This window comes from Hippocampus guttulatus, chromosome 5 (assembly GCF_054856545.1).
Source record: "Hippocampus guttulatus isolate MCC_2025c chromosome 5, RoL_Hgut_1.0, whole genome shotgun sequence".
NCBI classification, from domain to species: Eukaryota; Metazoa; Chordata; class Actinopteri; order Syngnathiformes; family Syngnathidae; genus Hippocampus; species Hippocampus guttulatus.
In genome coordinates, this window is record NC_141265.1 from 7,091,942 (window position 1) to 7,114,776 (window position 22,835).

General features: G+C 40.5%; 1 protein-coding gene across 1 annotated transcript; it reads right to left on the reverse strand.

Annotated features, from left to right (window-relative positions):
• Positions 1–787: 787 nt before the first annotated feature.
• On the reverse strand, positions 788–16,502 carry LOC147204840 (sodium- and chloride-dependent GABA transporter ine). Its single transcript, XM_086111621.1, has 13 exons — positions 16,135–16,502; positions 14,175–14,309; positions 10,443–10,653; positions 8,690–8,822; positions 8,357–8,491; positions 7,774–7,877; positions 7,351–7,475; positions 6,999–7,111; positions 6,566–6,706; positions 6,354–6,453; positions 6,111–6,211; positions 5,263–5,430; positions 788–4,427 (listed from the first exon to the last, which is right to left on the reverse strand). The coding sequence occupies exons 1-13, from the start codon at positions 16,313–16,315 to the stop codon at positions 4,305–4,307; spliced, it is 1,770 nt and encodes a 589-aa protein (XP_085967747.1). The 5' UTR covers positions 16,316–16,502; the 3' UTR covers positions 788–4,304.
• Positions 16,503–22,835: the final 6,333 nt, after the last annotated feature.

A 22,835-nucleotide genomic window follows, 5' to 3' on the forward strand; every position in this document is an offset into this window, starting at 1 on the left:
TAATTAAATGTGATTACATTTGCTTTAGAGGAGATAAATCACACAGGGCACCCACAGGAAAAACAGACAAGCTGAACATTTTCACACCATAACACGAGAGTCAGTGACCCATACAATCATATAAGCCCGTCAATTGCCCATTCAAACTCACAATCACTTTCCCTCCGCCATGCATAACCATTTATTTACTGCCTTCTGGCCTTCACTGTCTGTGACTATTGATCCGACAGTGCTCCATGCTCTGATTTAGAGGCCATGATACGGTTTGCCACGAGCCAAACAGGAAGGGGGAAGGGACTATTGATTAACACACAGCTCTGCTATGAGCGCCGCACTCCTCTATGACAATTCACCTAATTCATTTTCAAACCTCATGAGTATCGCATTCACATTTGCCCTGACTCTGCTCTCCTTCGTGCCCCAGCTGGATCATCCACTCTGACAATACAGCCAATGTAGTGAAATCATCCACCCACACCCCTACAATGCATACCAATTGATTCTCAATAGCATGTGCCAGTGGTGATTTCCTCAAACCCAAATTGAGTTATACTATTGGGTGTGAGTGGGCATGTGTGGTTGCCCTACACAGAGTATCAGATATGTGTCTCGAAAGACACTCGCGCGCGCGCGCGCGCGCGCGCACACACACACACACACACACACTTGCAGAGAGGCAGGCTCAATCATGCAGAACCCCCCCCCCCCCCCCCCCGAAAAAACCCCCAGGAGAGTTCAAATCTGCTGCTATACTGCCACCAAGTGACGGTCAAGGAAACAAAAGGCATGAGAGCAACTTCAACTGTTTATTGACCAAGATACAATACAATACATGCTGATAACAGCACACATCCAATTTCAGCACGACAAAAATAGTGATATGGATAACAATATAAAATAAATGATTTCATATAAGAGTTGCCATAAAAGTGAATTTGCATGTTGAGGTCAATGTGGAAATGGCATATATGTAGTAAAAGGCATTTTTTGTTGCATATGATCATAAAGAATGCAAGAAGGCAAGACAGTAAGAGAAAAAAAATGAATACACATCACGTTATTTGTGCTACGGCATGGTGCCAAGTAATTGTTTCCCGTACAAGTTACTCATGCACCATCTATAAATTGACCCAAAATTTACAAATCGACAAGGGAATAAATATATTTCAAATTTTGCAAAACAAATCCAAGCGAAGCACATCAAAATAATCGAAATCCAGAATTGGCAGGGCCCAGTTACCTAGCATGTGACTATAGGTCTTCCTTGTCTTCTGCATCCAGCACTGTGCCTTGACTTTGGATGTTGGTAGATAAAGACTTTTCAACTTCTGCATCACATCTGCTTCTGGGTCCAAATTCCGCTCCTCACGTGACAGTACATGCTGACCAGTCATGAACCCAGCATACTCAAACACAATCCATCGAGCCACAAACGTCACTAACTGCTACCAACTACCCATTCCTCCACCTCCAATCAGGGAGTGATCGTCTCACAGGCCTTTTCAGCGCCAACCCCTCATGTCGCTCCTCCTCGATGGGTCGCATAGGATGTCACAAGCCCCTGACTGGCTGCTATCATCCTCAGTCTGCCAACCACCCCCCCCCACACCCTTCCTGTAAACTGTCTTTTCCTCCACGTCTCTTTCACCTGTGCCTTCTACTTGCCCCAGTTTTTCATGTGCCAGCTTCTATTTTACTACCCCCATGTTTTGTTTTTAGAGTCCGATTTTTCGTATTGTGAATAAGGCCCCAATTTTGTTAACCTCCTTTCTGATTCCGATGACAATTTTGACACTGACTTTGGTTTTCGTGGTCCCTTCCCCAGTCGTCATTCAAGACCTCGTCAATTTTTGTAACGTTTTTCTGTTGATGATCCCTCAGTGTCCACCCCAGACCCCTTCACTTCTGATACTTTCATGGGCACCTGGTTGGCCATTTATCTCGGACCTCCAATGCGTGACCAATGTAGGCGACCACGTAAAGGGTCTGGTTCCTCCCGTAATCCTGCTTTTTCCAAGTCGCGTCATTCAGAACCTATCCCCAAGCCACTTCATTTCCTCCCTTTTTCGTCACCACATTCACCGTTCTATGTGCAGTGAAACATATGACTATTTTATTTTATTTTAATTAATTTGTTGTGGAAAAATGCAAACGTATGAGCACAACTGTGTATCTGTATATATTCTTTCGGACATATTGTTACACACACACAGTATATAGAAATCGACACACCATCATACAGATACTGGTTTTGTTGATGCATAAAAAAAAAAAGATAAATCATTTCTTAAATCTATCCACTAATGTGACCTCGTACACTGTACAACTTAATTGGAAAAAAAATTGAAGTGAAAACCGAGATAATGTGGTTGCACACCCTCTTATAACTGGAGATGTGGCTGTTCAGCATTAACCAATGACATTCAAACTCATGATAAAATGTGAGTCAGGAGTACACACCTGACACCATTAAAAGTGGCTTTAATAAACCCTGAATAAGGTTCAGATTGTCTTGTATGCTTTTCCTGATATGTTTTTGCTTTTCAGCAGATATCTGAAGGTTTGGTGCTCACAGTGATGTTCTTGCGGTGATGAGCAGAGTTTCTGGATGAAAAGTTTCCTCACACCATGACACGTTTTTTCACATACATGTGGAAGACTTCCAAGTATGTGTTTGTGTTTTTCTTGGACACATGTCTGTCTTGTCACCATACATCATTGCCAAGACACATAAATAATAAGATATAAGAGGATTCTTGTTCTACATGCTAAACAACCAGCGTCTGGCAGAAATTCGTGGAGCTCCTTCACTTGTTGTCGAAATTTTGCAGGCTCCCTGTCCAGTTTTCATCCTTTCCGGTCCTTGGTTTCCATTGCACCATATTTTCTCCACTCAATAATAAACATTTACTGTGTTTCATGGTATTTCATGGCCTCCTGAACTGATACCAATGCTGTGGAAGGTCTCTGGGGACAAAGGGTTTGCGTTTAAGTTGTTACTACTAAAATATTGGGAAAACCCTGTACTACAACATCTGAACGTTATTTGGGATTAATCGGGGCGCTTTAAAGAGTGACGAATAAGTGCTGACTCCCATGTAACATGCGTTTAAATGTAACTGATTGTTCCTGAAGACAGAAACACCCCCAGCTATTAGTTAATTAGGTTAGTTCACAGGCTGTGCACACTCACACAAGCACAACATCTAAGATCTTTATTTCTCCTCTCTAAAAGTTTTTTTCCCCTTTTGTCAATTGAGTTGTACAGAGGGAAAAGCTTTGCAATAATCTATCTTGGGTTCATCATTTTCATTTTAGAAAAAAAACAGGCATTTGAACAGGAGTATGTTGACTTTTTTTCACACATGCTTTATATATGACAATTTGACTGATTTGTCATAGAGAAGTGAAATTAAAAATATGCATTAACATTACAGTAAGGCATAGAATTTTAAAAAATCCATTAAATACATTCATGATTGTTGTGAAACAAAGCTATGCCATTTGAAGTTTTATAATCTGTTTAAAGCTTTTCAGCATGTACATTCATTTAGTTTTGAGTTCATGTGTTCAAATAAATTATATTAGCTGTAAAAGCCTGTGCATGTGTCATTTTAGATTATGATTGTACACATAGCAACACATGTAATTCAGCCACCCTCCTCCCAACCCGTCAAGAAAATAAAAAATAAAAAATTAAAAAAGATTTTAAGGCAAATTTATGTTAAACTGAGACTTGCAGTTTGGCTTTCAGGTATAGGACTTATACCGTATATGTGCAGCCCATTGCACACAATGAGAGTATAATCAGATTTTGATGAGTTAATGATTTTGATTTTGCGCCGCGACCCTAGTGAGGATCAAGCGGTTCGGAAGATGAATGAATGATGTGAATTCCCGTTCAGATCTGCCAGGCAAAGTATGCGAATGGATTGCCAGAAATGCAAAGTTATGAAAATCAAGTGCAAAAACATCTGCATTCACAAGCACTCACTTTCTACTCAGGCCCAGTAAGACACTTTGGATTTAAAAACAAGGGCTCTGACACTTTGATATGTCTGGTTAGACATTTCAAGTGTGTCAAATTAAAAACTGAAATGGTTTATTTCCAACTGCAATTAAATTGATTTATTTTAACTCATTCAGTACCAGCCAATTCTGGACCTAGTCTGAAAAGACGTTTAAAGACGTCTTTGGGAGTGAATGACTTATGCACAGTATACTGAGATTTTTTTTTCTCAGTTAATTCTTTTCCATTATACACAAAAAAAAAAAAAAAAAAAAAAGACCATACCCCTCCCATATCAAAGTACTGTGTCAATGTGTTCTCTTGCTGTTTCTGCCGCCGAGCTGCCAAGTTTTTGTTTTTCAGGTAGAGGATCATCAACAGCCAGCTCTACTGTGGTAGTCACAGCTGTTTTCAGTCTCTAAAATGAAGAAAGGGGAAGATTTAAAACCAATACTTAAAATGAGGCTGCAGCTTCAACACTCACAGTACACACTCCCCAGACAGGTTTTCTCCGGGTACTCCGGTTCCCTCCCACATTCCAAAAACATGCATGGCAGGCTGATTTATCACTCAAAAATTGTCCCAAGGTGCGAGTGAGGGTGTGCATGGTTGTTCGTCTCTGTGTGCCCCGCGATTGGCTAGCAACCAACTTGGGGTGTCCCCCGCCTACTGCCCGAAGACAGCTGAGATAGTCTCCAGCACCCCCTGCAACCCTAGTGAGGATAAAGCGGTTCGGAAAATGGATGGATGGATGGATGACTGTCTGTTGTTGTGAGGAGCAAAGCATAACAGAAAACCACTGCGCTCGTGAAATACTGTTCTGATCCAAAGACAACATTCTATCCAGACCTAGTGAAGTTCCAACGTTCAAATTCTTGTTATCTTGGCACATGATGTTATGTGTACAGAACAGCTCTTCATCCAGTAGACTAAACTGGATATGGCCTTGTGGGTCTCATTGTTTGGGACATCAATGTATGAATAAAGCTGATGTAAGCAAGTACAGTAAACGAATACTATGGGAAATCATAAAATCCCATTCTGATGAATGAGGATTCATAGAGGATAAAAAAACTGAACACAAAACATCACATGAACATGTAAATGTGTATGGGCTGCTGAAAAGAAAGCTTTAGTATCAGTGAAAGGGTTACAGAATGAGTTTAGCAGGCGTGCTTGCACTGAAAAGAAAACAGTCAGAGGCACAAAGTATTTTGCACAGTCATGATCCCATACATCCGTCCTCTACTCACCGAGAGAAAAGAGCCTTTGTTGTTATAGATCTCATGAATGGCTCCAATGGGAATCCAGATCAGAGAGACCAGTGAGACGCCCCAGCCCACCACTTCAGCCCACAACGGGTACTTATATGTCCCATACTGAACAGGAGTGTACTGGATGATGCTGGAGACCAGTATGCCCTACAAAAAGAAAACATCAAGTTAGGTGTTACGGTGCAGGCGATCATGCTTGTTTTGTTTTTATATGCGGTGGACCACCGCTTACTCACGGTTCAGCATTCTTGGAGTCACCTATTCGCAATATTTTGGCTTTTTTTTTTTTTTTTTTTGTACAGAGGTCCAGAGTTTGAATCTATGCTCTGGCCTTCCTGTGATTGTAAATGGTTGTTCGTCTTGTGTGCCCTGCGATTGGCTGGCAACCTGTTCAGGGTGTCCCCCGCCTACTGCCCGAAGACAGCTGGGATAGGCTCCAGTACACCCATGACTGGGGGAACTAGTTTTTTTTCCAGAGCATTTATAAATAGCATTAATTATACACGGATTTTCGCTATTCACTGGCCAGCCTGGTCCCTATCCTTCCACCCTATTTGTACATGAATGTGTACGTATGTGTGTGTATATGTTTATGCAGGGATCACAACTAACTTTTTGGATTGATGCACCCAACTTATTTTCTTGGGTGCACTTAAGGTATCGCCACCAACATTTTTCAACAGCATCACATTCATGTGTGGCTGAAAAGTGATTCACGATCAAGGCTCAAAATATTTCTTTTTCTTGCAGAGCAGTTTTAGACAGACAGACAGACGGATAGACAGATAGATAGAGAAGAATGTAATCGTGTTCGAAGAGAGCCTCACCAGCACCAGCAAAGGACAGATAAGGAACCAGCACACGCGAAAGTAGATGTTCGCAGGCTTTCCGAGCATCTTCTCAATCATATACGAGATGCGGCGGACCCCTAATGGAATATGACAAGTTCTTATGAGATAAAACACAAACCAATACATCTCAACTGGTTCTGGCAGCTTGGCAGTGAATGCGGCTCCCACAACAGCCTTACAATTTAACAGACACGGCACCACATCAAATGAGGATCTTACCGAACAACCAGCAGACTGCAATAACCTCAAAGAAAGCCAAGAACATGAGGGACACCACAGCAGTGTAGTGGTCCATCAATTGAAACACGTATATACCACCCTGTGGAAAAAAAAAAAAGAAAAGAAATCATCACTGGTGATACATTTGTGGCGTAGCAGCTGAAGAGATGAGAAATTGAACAAATGGCATAGTTCAAACACATCTGCATTACCTTTGTAACATGTGGAAGTCCAAAAAGAAAGGTGACAACACAAACAAGCAGGGCCACTAGCTCTTCCCTCTTGAGAAAGTGCAGAATTTGTGTTCTAAATTCGTCTTTTATGAACGTCAAAGCCACCTCAAGTGTGGCAAACTGCAGAAGAAAGGAAACATGATCTTACTTTGTTCGGGAGTGGGGTGGGGATTGTCCTGTGATAACAATATTATGCAATCAACTTGCAAACATTTTAGAGTCATTTATGAATCTTCGAAATGAATGACAAATCAAAAGACCGCTGAAAAGTATAACATCCCTCATTGAAACGATAAATGGTACTGCTATTACCATGATACTAATACATCAAGTGGAAATTGTAAAGTGGGCAATAACAGGCCAATAACATAATGAGCAGATGAACTATCATTGTAAGAGTGGGGATGTTTACCTGGCTGTCCAGACCAAGACAGAGCAGCATAAAGAAAAAGAGAGGAGCCCACAGCTGAAAGGCCGGCATAGTGGAGAGGGCTTCAGGGTACACAACAAACACAAGACCGGGACCTTAAAAAAAGATTAAATTAAAATTTAAAAATCCCAGTTAGAATATTGGTTATTTGTATTAGAAATACAAATGCAAGACATTTAATGATTTATGCCATCAAGTGGACCAGAAGCATTCAATGTTAGGGTTACCTCAAGAGCAGTTTAAGATTACTGGCTAGATTGAAAAGAAGTTTTCGAGACACAAAATCTGACTTGTATGCGCCGATGGCTTTCAGAACTGTTTCCTTGTTGCCTACCGTCTGTTGATATGTTGTCCACGGGGAGATTATGAGTGTGTGCCATGTAGCCAATAGCTGAGAAGATCACAAAGCCAGCCAGAATGCTTGTGAAGGAGTTGATGAATGATACAATCAAAACATCTCTGGAAGAGAAGAGGTGTCAAATAAATAATAAGAATAATGAGAAGAAGAAGAACAACAAGAAGACTGCAATCCCATTGTTTGTGTCTGAACAAAAGTGTGTCTAAAGTATCAAAAGACAAACATCCTTGGACTGGCCTTGCTGGAGTTTTTATTTTATTTTTTGCCCTAAATTACCACCCTAGACTCATGGTACCTCAATAACAAGCTTAGAATATATCACTAATAAGGTGATGTAACAGAAAGTAAAGGAATACAATTTGAGGAAAAACATGACTCAGGCCTTTTATATTACTGTACCTCATGATGTTGTTGTTGAACTTATTGTAACTTGCCAGTGAAATCATGGAACCAAAAGCAACTCCCAGGGAATTGAACACTTGGGCTGCAGCATTAACCCAAACCTGCGAGCGAGGCAATGCAAAATAGGCAGACGAATAAACAAAAAGAGTACACATCTCTTAATTAAACTGGGTAAGACATGTTTTAAATTGTCCTTATTAATTAATATTACTGTTTGTATGTTACACGGATTGAGGAATTATTACTCGTAATTCAGAAGTTTCACCAGTGTGTGTGTGCGTGCGTGTGTGTGTGTGTGTCAAATCTTCTTCAGTGACAACCTTTTTTTTCTCCCAAAACTCTGTTGCACAAATTATGTTATTATTCCCAAACATTACTGCGAACTTGTATCCCTACTGACCATTCGTTTTACAGCCAGAGATTATCGTCACCATTTTATTTCTCTTGGACAATTATTTGCACATGCATACTCATCCCGCACAGCCAAATTCGAGGCAGAAAGTCACTTATAATAATTAAAAATCGAAACGTTTGAAACCAAATTAACGATACGGTTACATTTATTTACAGATGATTTCACCTTGACTTCAAAAAGTTTGTTCCAGACAGGAGTCACGAAGTACAGGACACCCTCCTTGGCGCCGGGTAGCTGCATATTGTTGATGAGCAGGGCGAACAAGATGAAGTATGGGAATGTAGCAGTGAAATAAACAACCTGTAGGAGAGAATCAATAGGACATACATCAAAAAAAAATCTATAGAAAGGTTTTAAATGTTTGAAATTCAGATTTATTAATTTTTTTAGTCTTCACCGGTTCTGAGAATACAGTGTCTTTGAACTTTGATGCAAAGATCAGATAAAGATAAACATTCCAGCAATGCAAAACAACAAGTCTATCTTGTCTATTCTGACCTTGCCAGATGATTTGACTCCTTTAAAAATGCATAAATACACAAAGCCCCAGGCAAGTAAGAGACAGCCAAAGAGTTCCCACTGAAGGCCACCAACATCTTCGATGCCACTGGTTTTCTCCAGGAGCCTGCGACTGAAAATCCAAAATTAAAAAAAAAACACAAAAGATTCATTAATTCATGAACATGTACCACAACAACAGGGGACTCCATACAGTAAAACCATATCACAGAAGGCTGATTATTGCACTCCAAAGAGGACAAAAGGTGTCAGTTTACAAACAACGGGCATTTTTTTAAAATAACATAGCGTACATTTTTTTGGTTTAGGGAGTGTAGAATGGGGGCTTGTTCATTCTTGTTGTGGCTAATGTATGTAACTTCATACACGTGGAAAGCAAAATTCACAGTGCTTTATATTTTCCTGATTTTGTCATGTCGTGCATCAGCAATCATATCTTTGGTCATGAAGCTGTTTCCACAGGTCATCCTTTGATCCTTGAGATGTTTCTGCACCTTTATTACTGTGTGGTCCAACCGTGATACATTCAGCTGGCTGACATTATTTGCCAAGGCACATGCCCGTCTATGAAGTTTCACAATTAACAGTGTGTGTTCAAGCAAACACTAAACACGAAATCAACAGCAATTATCTGAAGAGCTCAGAGACAGGATTTTGCCGCCGTCAAGAAACGCATTGTCGCTATGTCACGGCTTCAGCATTCCTCTGTGGAAAGAGGAGATCCTTCCATCAGGAGAACCGTCTTTGCCGCAACAAGAGAGATGCTCCCACCATGCTGGGAGTAAACCTTGCACCGCTTATCACCTAGCCAGTAAGGCCTGGTGGGAAGCAGCTTCATGCTGTGAGGATGATACTGAGGGGCAGAAACTGGGAGATCGTGGGAAATAAAAGGACTGGGGGAAAGATGGATGCAAAAATGTACAGTGATATTGTGGATGAAGACACAGACGCATGAACTTGACTTCAAGCTGGGGCAAAGGTTCATCTTTCAGCAGGACAGCGAATGTAAGTACACTGCCAGGGTAAAAAAAGGACTGGCTTGAGGACAACTCAGTGAATGTCCTCGAGTGATCCAACCGAGCAGAGACTCGAATGCAACGGGACATCTAAGGAAAGACGGGCCAACAGCTGTGCACCAACACACCCCATCCAAACCGCCTCCCTTAAAGATGAATGAGCAAGACTGTTGAAAGATTGGATTGGATTGGATACAACTTTACTGTCAACATAAAACAAGAAACAAGATACTATAGGTGCGCCAAGCTTATGGTATTGGATTCTAAAAGTCTTACTTGGGGCTTGAACTACTGATAAAGGTGCATCAAAAAAGTACTAAGCAATGGCTGTGAATATTTTATGCACATGTGATTTCTTAGGAGTTTTTTTTGTTATTTGTAATGTATTTGCAAGATTGAAAAAAAATCCCAGAAACATCTTTTGCGGTGTTATTTTGGGATTATACTAAGCAAAGGCCGTGAATATTTTATGCATGTGATTTCTTAGATTTTTATTTTTGTTATTTGTAATGTATTAGCAGGATTGAAAAAAAAATCCCAGAAACATCTTTTGTGGTGTTATTTTGGGATATTGTGCGTAGAATTTTGAAAAATACAATGAATGTATTCCATTTTGGAGTAAGGCTGCGACATGGCAAAATGTGGAAAATGCAAAGCACTGTCGGTAAGGATCAAACCATCAAAAGTGAAATGAAAATGCAATTAAGGCTGCTCACTCAAAGAACTGTTGACTCGCCGACTGCATATCTGTGGCATTGCCGGGGAAACCACTGGAACAGTTCTCAAAGACATTCCAGCTGTTGTTGCAAGTCTTCCAAGGAGGTGTTGCTCCAAAGGAGTGAAACAAATAGAAAAGAGCCCAGCTCATGAGCACATTGTAGTAGGTGCAGAAGACGTAGGATATAACCACAGTGGCAAGGCCAACACCTGCGATGAAAGATTAGTCGTCAGACATCACTGTGCGAGACAGTATCATAACACCTGACAAAACTTTTCAGTGAAAGACAAACATCCACTTGTCTCAGTCTGTAATGTGCGCTGGACATAAAAAAATAAAATCGACACACCCCTGTTAAAATCCCATGCCTATCATGAGTCAAATTATTTCAAAATGTCTCCTAACATGACTGTGACCTGTAACCTTTGTATGTCAACTGTAAAAAAAAATAATTAAACCATCTCAAGGGAATGTGGTTGCAAGTGTGCAATCCTTCTCTTAATCGGGCATTCGGCTAGGAGGTAAATAAAGTTCAGGTGTTCTAGTATGCTTTTCTTGACTTTTTTGTAGTCAGATCTAACACAAGCCATGCGCCGCACTGAGGTTCCACAGCATCACTTGGATCTCGTCGTTCAAAGGTTTCAGTCTACAGAAGAGTTCAAAAAAAAAAGATTCGAGGCATTAAATATACAGAGAAAAAGGAAGAAAGTCACTATCAAGTGGAGAAAATATGGCACCACATTACAAAGACCTTGACATACCCTTAACATTGCTGAAACGACTCAAAGCAAACTGGGCAGGAAGACTGCAAAGCGGCCAAAGGTAACATTGCAAGAAAGTAGTGGCTGTTTGTCTGAGCCGAGGCTGGAGTGGCAAGACAGCCTTATCTTACAAAGACACACTTATCTTACTGCGGAACCTTTACTTGGGTAACTCTTTGGGGAACTCCTACTCCTCACTGAATATTTCTGCTGAGATGTGTTAATTTATCCCATTACATGGAGCTATATTCCACTCGCTACTTTTTCTTTGTATCCATCTATTACTGCTTGCGCCATCTATTTGTCCGAGCGCGACAGTGAGACTTGCACCTCGGGTGATGTCGCACGACTCGGTTTCACCAAATAAAATAACCGCCAGTAATACTTGACCTCCGGTTTAACAATCAAACCGAGCCAGGCAGTCACATGACAAGAACGCCTCTCTCCAAGGGCCTGAAGAAAAGCAACGTTTTTTTTGAAGCATAATAGGAATCTTCATTTATTTTGCAGACTATGAAAAAGAACGGTTATGCCATGAGTGGTTATCTATGCCTGCATAAAAAATTCCAAATCCAACAACAAGAACGGTTTTCTATGTAATCTCTGATGAGCTAATGTGCTTCCCCCCGCCCCCCCCCGCCCCAACTGTCAACAATTTAAGACCATTTGTTGTGACTGAATTCCTCATAATGTATGTCATTATAAAATGATTAAATGTATTATTGTTTTGGTTATAGGTCACATTAAATTATGGAAAAGGTCTAAAAAATGTATCTTGCCCACACTGTTTATATTTTTTTTAAAAACTTGGCAAGTTGGGGTGTGTCGATTTTTTTAATCTAGTGTGTCGCTATCAAACGGTTTTTCAGTTTGGCAAGTTTTGGATAATGACTTACTTAAACAGCTAATATCCTAGCTATACACCTATAGAACAAAGCCACAATTATTCTGCCCTGTGGGGATAAACTCATGAGACACTGCAAATGCAGCAGTGCAGAAATTACGGAATTAATATTGTCGTATACAATCAACTTGTCTGACGCCTTTTTTCTTTGTCCCGTTAGATTGCCTACCACAAAACCAGTATGCAGTTTACAGACTGGACTCCCCCACCAGTGCATCAAACCATATCACTGTCAAAAAAGAACCCCTTGGAGCAGTTACTGCTTCACTTCTCTTTTTCCGTCATTTTATTAGCCCGGCAGGAGACACGTCCCCCAAGTGGCAAAGGTGGAAACACTGACATGCTGCCATTCATTCGACTCGAGCGTGGGTCCTGATTCAACAATTTCCATTGAAATCACTGATTGGGGGTCAACAACATGGCAAATTGCACAGAGTTGCATGTGAAAATCATTCAAAAGAGTGTACAGAAAAAAACTACCTGATTTCTGGCCTCTGTTTATCACAGAGCATAAACGTGGGAGAAAGGAGTGCTAAAACAAGTGAAGGGCCCATGTTTTGATCGGGTAGATAATCTCTGTCTTTAAAGAGAAACTATGGAGAAAATCCAGTTAGAACAATGAAGACAGCATAATTCATGAATCATTGAAAAGACTTTTGACAGATGATTGATGGCTAGGCTACTGCATGATTGAAGTTGGCAACACTGTTTCACAACATCATAAATGTGGTAAATGCTTCATTGCACAATACTGTTATCCATCTGGCAAATGATGACCTCATACTGTATTAGGGCTGAACGATTTTGGAAATAATCAAATTGTGATTTTTTTTTCCTCCGAAAAATTGCGATTTCATTCCCGATTTTTTTTCAATGTCCCTTTCGAATGTATTTTTCAACAAACAATTCATCTATAAACTTACTAAATACTTTCACATGCAGGTTTGGTAACTATGATAATTATGTCACACAGATGTCTTCCTACATGTCACTTCATGTTATGAAACACGATATGTAAAGGTGGACTGCACTTCTTAACCACTGCACTTATCATATATAGACCGTTAAATAAATAAAACGTGTCAAAAAGTAACATTCACGATCTCCAGCTAATAACCTCGCACATGCTAATGTGTAGGATAACTTTAGGTTATGTCTGTTTATGATGTACCGTGACATCTTTCATTTTCAATAATGGATAAGCACATTAAAAATAAAAAATAAAATTAAAAAAGAAGAATTTTAGATACTCGCCTTCAGTGTCTCGTGAGACGAAAAACTCGGAGAAAGCTAGCGCGGCACTTTTACAACTTTGCCTTCTCTGCCTGTTCTGAACTGCACCCTCAATATAATGACCAGTCAGATCGCAGTCTTTGCGATAATAAAATTGTGTTTTATCAAATCACATCACACACGCAATTAATCATTCGAGCCCATACTGTGTATTATTTTTATTTATTAAATCAAATTGAGGTCAATAACCTCTGTGAAAATTATAACTAGCCAAGCAAGTTCTCATCCCCACTTGTGTCGACAGTCACAAAAGGAACCCAAGGTTGGCAACTATTTTTCTCACAGTGTGTCCCATTTAAATGTGCGTCATGAAATAGCTCCCTTTTTTAATAAGTCTAATGTAAATGTAGTTATTGAAACATGCAGGGTTTTCTCAAGGAGAATGCTTTGCCAAATGTTGACATACGCACTTTGCAGATCAGAAGACAATCTGATCTAACACACTGACTCAGAATGAATGAGTAGACCAAATTCAAAGGGAACAGTACATTAGTTCAACAAAGGGCTGAGATTAAATTAGTGGGTGGCAGGTCTTTAGCATTGGTCAGCTCCTGAACATGATACTTAATTAGTGCAACCCAATCCCAATGTCACCTCCCAACAAGGTTCTCATTGTTTGGTAACAGCAATGGATTGGGATCACAGAATGAGCAGTGTCATAAATATCTGGATGGATTTTAACACTGAGGAAAATGTTCATGTCAGAAGAAATCTGAAGGGGGGGGGGGGGGGGGGGAACAACTCTCGGACTGAAATCAAATAAGTAACTCACCTTTTAACAGAGGACAGACTTTGGCTAGGGCGTGCACTGGCCCTAGATTAGTGAACTGGCCAATCGCAAACTCCATAAGAAGCAGCGGGATGCCACACAAGAATACCATCAGGAGGTAGGGCACCAAAAAAGCTCCTGGAGCAAATGGAAAGAAGAGATAGTCTTTATGGATGATGCTTCAGTCAGGAATGAGTTCTATGTATAGTGTGAAGATATTGAACTTAATGCCGGTTGACTTAATGACACATAATACCACTTACGCTCTTAAAAGCATTTACAAACGAGAGAAATGAAAACATTGTAAAACAGAATAAAGGAATAAAAAGTAGCTTTCTAAAATTATTGAAAGAATGTATAGTGCAAGAAAAAGATTTGGGAAAATTGACTTTGAAAATGCCTTTAAGCGCCTCAATCATCGGTATGGGGGAAGCAACGTTTCTGTGGATCCAAAAGCAATCAAACTTGGAGCTGATTTTACTTTTGCTTCGCCCATTTGCGTGATACATAACAGCTAAATGCTGCGTCACCGTGTTTGCGTTGAATTCTGGGCTTTACTAATTGAAAAGTATGCCGACCTCAGACCCTTTCTGTGTTTATGTACCATAAGCATTTCTTTCATGCAGGGGTATCATACTCACAGCCAGGGGCCATTTGGGGCCTGCATGATTATATATCACAATCCCCTACTTGACATCAAAGTTTGATGTTAGTATGGTCACCACGTTTTTTTGCTGCAATGGGGCCCTTTTCTTTTGAACACTTAGGGTATGTAAACCCTATTTGATGCCAGGTGGAAAGTTATGGATTATGCGTGGATATTTTCACATCGCCAGTTTTGATCATCAGGAGGCCCCGTGAGAAAGGTGACACAACCTAATTTCTGAGGTGGCTGCAAATTTTATCGAGATTTTCAAGAGCACTCCTGCTGACATTTTACCTGCATGTTGTGATTTTATAGATTATCATTTTAACAGCAATTTTAAATGAACATTTGATACCGTGGCTCCACTTTTAACTGAAACTATAAAAATTTAAGACTGGACGCCCTTGGAGAAATGATGCAATCAATAACTCAAAAAAGAAAATGCAGCAGTACAGAGAAGAGATGGAGAAATCGTAAACTCGCAGTTCATGATGAGATATTGTGAGAACAATTTAAATCTTATAATAAAACTTTAAAACAGGCAAGAACATGCCGGGAGTGAAAGTCGATCTGTTCCTGCGTCGAGCTTTTGTTAACTGTCCGAGTTAGCGGTAACCGATCACGTGACCGAGAAGCGCTCCTTGATTTGCGTCAAGAGTAACACACCGTAGACTGATGTTACAGAGAATCTGCTAACTTTTCAAAATAAAATATTTTTCAGATTCCGAAATAAATTAAACGGAAGTAATGCAAGTCCTCCATTCTGTCTGTGCCGCCCGGTACCAAATGACCGATGGACGGGTACCGGTCCGCGGCCCGGGGGTTGGGGACCCCTGCTGTAGACCACGCCAGAAGTAAAATCGATGACATAATATCCTGTCTTTTAGCTTATCAAAATGTAAGTTCTAATAAACCCTGATAGGCCTTTTTACTGGCGAAAACACTGGAAAGTTTTGCCCTGGTTGACGCAAGGACACTGTGGTTAGATTTGGAAAGATATCCTGTGGCCCAAACTGAGTTATGTCTTTTCCAAAACCTGCCGTGAAGAGAAAGGTTGGTGACATGAACAGCCAATTTTAAGAAAAAGAGGAGATGAAATGTTGTACTAGGGCACCACCCCAGACAAACTCAAGCGGCCACACATAGCTTCAATTATTCAAAAACTAAAGCATTCGGTGGTTCATAGAGCATTAGCAGAACTTTAAAGTGTGTTTTACAGCAAAATGTATGAATATTGACAATTCCTCCCATCAGTGTGCAAAAGATTGTCGATGTACTCTACGGTATGGAGAAATTATATCATCAGGCATTATGTACCTCCACCGCTACTGTAGCACAGGTAGGGGAATCTCCAGACATTGCCAAGCCCGACCGCATAGCCCACCGTGGCCAGAATGAACTCCATCCGCCCGCTCCATGTGGGTCTCGCCACATCCTTCTTTCCGCCGGTTACTTGTCCAATCGAGGTTAACAAAGCGCTCGTTTTCTCGTCACCCATGATCGGTTGACCGCTGGTGGGATCGCCGCCCAGTGCTGAGTTGATGAGAACGAATTATTGTGCGTTACTCAACTGTTATATCCACGACTCCTCCCCGTCAAAAGATTCATCCGGTCACATACAAAGAGTGAAACGGGTATATGAATGGGATACGGTCGTTACAGGCCAAGTGAAATGTAAACGTATGCGTTTGGTAATGATGACAGCGTTGTCAAGTTAGGGAGTTGCGGTCAATCCTAATTTCAAAATAAAAGATTACATTGCCTTGCGGTTAGCGGTTTTGTTCTGGAAACACAAACGTTTTAAATTATACTTTCCTTTGCTAACTTTCAATCAAAGCTTGTTAACTTCGTGACAATGGGGAGCGAAGTAATAGATATAATGCTTTGAGCAGTCGAGCGTATGTTGAATACACTGGCATATTGGATGTGTAAAAGCGACGTGATCATCGAAACGCGTTTATTTTCCTGCTTTGTGTATGTATTCGGAATTTAGCCATTACAACATCAATTTGTGAATAGAATTTAATTAGCTGATTTTGTTTTGGCTCTTATTGAGAATTCGCTGAAGTAACTGTAGCGCTCTCATTGTTGTCTTTTGACAAACTTTTAACTCATACAACAGGTACTTTCCTAAAAATAAAAGCAGTTGGAAGGAGAGGCTTTTTAGCTTTTCCGTCTCCAGTCACTGTCCTTATTTCTCCTGTTTTCAAACTGATGTACATATACTGAATTAAAAGCCATTCGTCAAAAGCCGTTCTCTGTAAACGTTATTGCATGTATTCGGAAAACCCAAATATCACATTTTTTACAGCATTCTATAATACATTTTGATCAACGCGACATAAACAATTGATAATGTAAGAATAAACAGGATTGTACAAAATGATTTACGTGGATGTAGCAAAACATTTGTAACTTGTTCAAAGAAATGAGAAACTGTTTTATGAGTGCATAAGTGACACAATGATGTGAAAATTGTAAAATATAAAAAATAAGTTGTTTTGAGAAAGTAAATTCTGATATGAGAAATGTATCAAAGCAACTGAGAAAAAAACTGTAATATGCAACAACACGTAAATGGTATCCAAAGCTATACTGTCCATGTTAATTAAATTCAAAGTAAGAAGAAATCATCAGCAACGCCAAACCAATTTATATCTGCTGTACATCTGTCATAAAAGACAATTCAATACGTGTCTAAATGTAGTGATTTGGGGGGGGGGGGGGGGGCTCTTCAAATCAAGAATTGGGTTTTTGTTTTTTGTTTTTTTGGTTACACCCGTACTTAGAACACAAAGATTGATTACCGGTACCTGTCATCTGCGTTCTGTCAGACATTCAATAACAAAGAGTTCATTTTTTGGATACTGTGCAGAACAAACTTTGATCATCAACTGAAAATTGGTCATGTGCGGCGAAGGGACACTTGTCAATGTAAACTCGGGAATGTTGTTCTAAGATAGCACAATCATTAACTCAGAAACAACAACCTTACTCAGAAACTGAAAAAAACAATTGAAGGGGCACTTTGGGCATCTAGAGGCAAAGGGGTATGTGCCCATGACCCCCCCCCCCCCTTCCAAAATAATGATTGTTATTTTGATTGAAATTGGATCTCTGCCAGGGTGGTACAGTGATTAACTGGTTAGCACATCAACCTCACAGTGCAGAGGTGCAGGGTTCGATTCCGGCTCAAGCCTCCCCGTGCCTGCGTGGGTTTTCTCCGGATACTCCGGTTTCCTCCCACATTCCAAAACTGTGCATGGTAAGCTAATGGAACACTCTAAATCAGGGGTGTCAAACTCATTTCGCATCGTGGGCCACATACGGCCTAGGGAGATGTCAAGTGGGCCGGACCATTAAAATTATACCATACTCTGCTATAAATAACCAAAATATCATGTCTTTCCTTTGTTTTGGTGTAAAGAAGCACAAGAACATTAGGAAAATATTGAAATTTAATGAACTATCCTTTTACAAAACATTTCATGAAACACCTCATATTTCCTTAGACAAATGTGCAATTTACTTTTATCATTCACAAATATGCATTGCAACTGATCCCACTGATTGTACAAAGGCACAAAACTTTAATTGGTACTGAAAAATATAGTAATGCACTTTAAGATTAAATGAGACTTTTAAAGAAAGGAATTTTTAAACCACTTACACATACGCATATAAAATCTAAATGTAATCCCTGCGTACACCTTACAAACTGTCATGATTCGGTTTAGGGACCAACAGGTGGCACTGTAGGGCTCCCCCGGCAGCTGCACACCTGTTGGTCATTTGGTAATTAGTTGTTTAAAAGGACTCCCAGCTCGAACATTCAGTGTCGGGTCATTGTTTGCTTCTTGCTACTGTCATGTGTGTTGCTGTTTGCTTGCAACTGTCATGTTTGTTTCTGTCATGGTTCTGTTCCTGTTAGTTTTTTGTCATGGTTTTGTTTTGCTACTTTGGATTAGTTTTGGTTGTTAGCACTTTGTTTGTTTTGGATTTAGTTTTCTTTGTTTTAAATACAATTCTTCAAATACACCCTGCTCCTCCCTCCTGCCTGCTTTTTGGGGTCCACCACGCAACGTGACACAAACTAAGGAGAGTGATTTTAAATGTGTAATGAAGAAAGTGTTCGCCTGTCCTGTAAATCTGTAAACGTCATACAATACATACTGAAAATTTATAGAGTTGTATGAACAGTAGAATTCCATCACACAACTTTTGTTTTGAGGCTGCTGACTAACATTAAAGTGCACATTTTTTAAATCACCACAGTAAGGATTCATCTTCACAGAGCTGTATTCTTTCAAATCAAACAGTATCTAAGGCAGCATTTTAAAGGTGTTAGTCTAGTCTGGACTTGTATTTGTTCCTGAAACTTGGCATCTTTTGGCCTGTACAAGTGCATCAACACCAGGTGTCATGTCCTGACTAGCTCTCACTTTCAGAATGTCATTTAAGTGCTTGTTTGTGAGCCTTGAACGCATTTTTGTTTTATTGATATTCATCACTGAGAAAATTTGTTCACAAAGGTAGGTTGTCCCAAACATGCACAAAATTTTAGCAGCCAGGGCTGTTAATTTGGGGTACCCTGGTAGTAGATACTGATAAAATCTGTCCAGACCTACAGAGGCAAATTTGCTCTTCAAATCTGCATCACACTGCAAATCAATTATCTCTAGCTGAATTTCGACCGGCAGATCAGAAGCTTTAACTGTGAAAGGTGAGCGAAAAACTGAAAATTCTCTCAAGTTCACCAAATACCTGAAAACGTTTCTCAAACTCCCGCAGTAGTCCTGCAATTTTGTCTTTGTACCATTTCATGTCCGCATCAGGTCTGGTCACACACACATCTCTCAGACAGGGGAAATGAGCAGGGTTGCCATTTGCCAGTTGCATCTCCCACAAAGTCAGCTTCAACTTAAATGCATGTACCGGTATGTTGTCAGAAAACTGTGACAACTTTTTTGCGGCCTTGCAACATTTTGTTCAGATTGTTCAAGTGTTCAGTAATATCAACCAAGAATGCAAGGTCCCGTAGCCATTCCTGAGATTGTAATTCCAACACCGGTTTTCCTTTTTTCTCCATGAACTGTCCGATTTCCTCTCGTAGATCAAAGAAATGCCTCAGCACAGCGCCTCGGCTTAACCATCTCACTTCAGTGTGGTATGGCAGGCTGTGGGTAATGTTGCTGTCGCTGAGAAGTTTGTCAAACTGACGATGGTTCAGACCTCTGGACCGGATGAGATTTACAGTGCAAACAACCACCTCCATGACGTGGTCCATTTTCAGCGACTTGCAAACAATGCCTCCTGGTGCAAAATACAGTGAAATGTCCAGAAACTATCTCCTCCATTAAGGGCTTGTACTTTGTCTTTGAACTTTGTCGCGACACCTGCTTTCTTTCCGACCATGGATGGCGCGCCGTCTGTAGCCAGGCTGACAGCGCGGGACCAGTCCACTCCAACTCTGTCCAATGCAGCAACGACGGAGCCGAAAATGTCCTCGGCTGTTGTGGTGTCCATCATTGGCACCAACTCAAGAAACTCTTCAGTAACAGTCAATGTCTCATCAACTCCTCGAATAAATATGGCCAGTTGGGCCACGTCTGTGATGTCAGTGCTCTCGTCAATTGCCACGGAAAATGCAATAAATGACTTGACTCTCCGTTTCAATTGACTGTCTAAATCTGCCGATAGTTCCGAAATCCTCTCTGCTATAGTATTCCTTGTCAGGCTAATATTGGCAAAAGCTTGTCGCTTCTCGGGACATACAAGTTCAGCCGCCTTCATCATGCATCGTTTAACAAAGTCACCGTCGGAATACGGCTTCGATGCTAATGCTATTTCGCTAGCAATTAGGTAGCTGGCTTTTACCGCTGCTTCACTGACTTCTCGGCTCTGGATGAAAGTTGACTGCTGTTTCCTCAGACCCGCCAGCAATTCGTTAATCTTATCTCTTCTCAGTTGTCCTTGCAAGCCGTCATATTTTTCGCTGTGATGAGTTTCGTAGTGGCGTCGAATATTATATTCCTTCAATACCGAAACTTGTTGCTAACACACCAAGCACGAAGGTTTTCCGTGCATCTCTGTAAATAAATAGGACGTGGTCCATTTTTCTTTGAAAATTCTACACTCCTTATCTACTTTTCTCAGTTTGGATAACGACATTTTGGCTAATGAGGGTGTAGCGGAGAGGTAGAGACCAAGGTATTAACAACGTCGTAACAAGCAGCAGATGGCCCATTGATACCATCTGCTGTTTTTTGTCATGATTTGGTTCAGGGACCAACAGGTGGCACTGTAGGGCTCACCCGGCAGCTGCACACCTGTTGGTCATTTGGTAATTAGTTGTTTAAAAGGACTCCCAGCCCGAACATTCAGTGTTCAAGCATTCAAGTGGCTCTTGCTACTGTCATGTGTGTTGCCTTTGCTACTGTCATGTTTGTTTGTTGCTGTTTGTTTCTGTCATGGTTCTGTTCCGGTTAGTTTTTTACCACAGTCATGGTTTTGTTTTGCTACTTTGGATTCGTTTTGGTTGTTAGCACTTTGTTTGTTTTGGATTCAGTTTTCTCTGTTTTATTAAATACAGTTCGTCAAATACACCCTGCTCCTCCCTCCTGCCTGCTTTTTGGGGTCCACCACCATGACATTTTTAGTCTGTCTCAGTGATGCGGCTTGTCTTCTACTCTGATGGAAAGAGTGCGCCCCCTAGCAGATAATCCATGAATTGCAGCGAATTAAAAATATTAATTCCATGTCTTTTATGCATTTTTTCCACTGCGGGCCTGATCGAACCTCCTTGGGGGCCGGTTCCGACCCGCGGGCCGTATGTTTGACACCCCTGCTCTAAATTGTCCTTAGGTGTGAGTGTGAGTGTGGATGGTTGTTCATCTGTGTGCCTTGCAATTGGCTGGCAACCAGTTTGGGGTGTACCCCACCTCCTGCCCAAAGACTCTTGAGGTTCCAGCACGCCTGTGACCCTTTTGAGGATGAGCGGATTGAAAAAAAAATGGATGGATCTCTGCCCTCTATCCACTGAGTGTAGAGATAGATTGATATTTAGACAGACAAATAGATAGACACCCCCCCCCCGAACCCACAACAAAATCCATAAGTAAACATGTATTTTCTCATTATCTGTACATAAGCAATATTTTTTTATTTGGAAGTTGCAAGTTAATGCTCGGGGTGGGCATTTTTAAGCTTGTTTAGTGTCAGGAGAAAAAAAAGAGAAACTGTCATTTGCTTTTTCTGTGAGCAAAGATATTTTTTAAAAAAAGGTAAAATTGGAAATCAGATTTTTGTGGAAAAACGAGATTTTTTAAGAAGGTTCACCCCACCCTGTTTCCGTATTCAGAATAGAATGCACAGATAGATAGATAGATAGATAGAACGGCGGACGGCATGTAGACAGACAGACAGACAGTTTATTAGATTATACATTACACATTTACATTCCTCAATTCAACTTTATAAAGCACTTTAAAACAGCCATTGGTGCATACAAAATGCTGTACATGGAGTAAAAATCAGTCATCCAACAACAAAGACGGTAAACAAATAAATTAATAACATAAATACACAGACACCAAAAAACACTAAAATAATAACGAGTTTAATGCTGAGTCAAAAGCCATCTAAAAATGTGTTTCAGGGCAAGTTTTTAAAATTGCGAAGGGGATTGCCTCACATTTGACGGAAGGTCATTCCAAAGGAAAACCAGCAACGGAAAATGAAAAATTTATTTTAAAAAAACGTAAAATTCCCTCAAAGAATACTGGTTTATTATCGCTATTTTACTGACGCCTAGTGATACTAATTTCTATGGAAAATAGTATAGAAAATGGATATTGCCCGAAGACAGCTGGGATAGGTTCCAGCACGCCTGCGACCCACGTGAGGAAAGCGTCTCGGATCATGATTGGATGGATAGATTCACTGATAGATCTGATTTCACTTTAATGTAGTTTACACATTTGGGCAGCATGGGGCGCTACTGTTGTTTTGTTGGACAC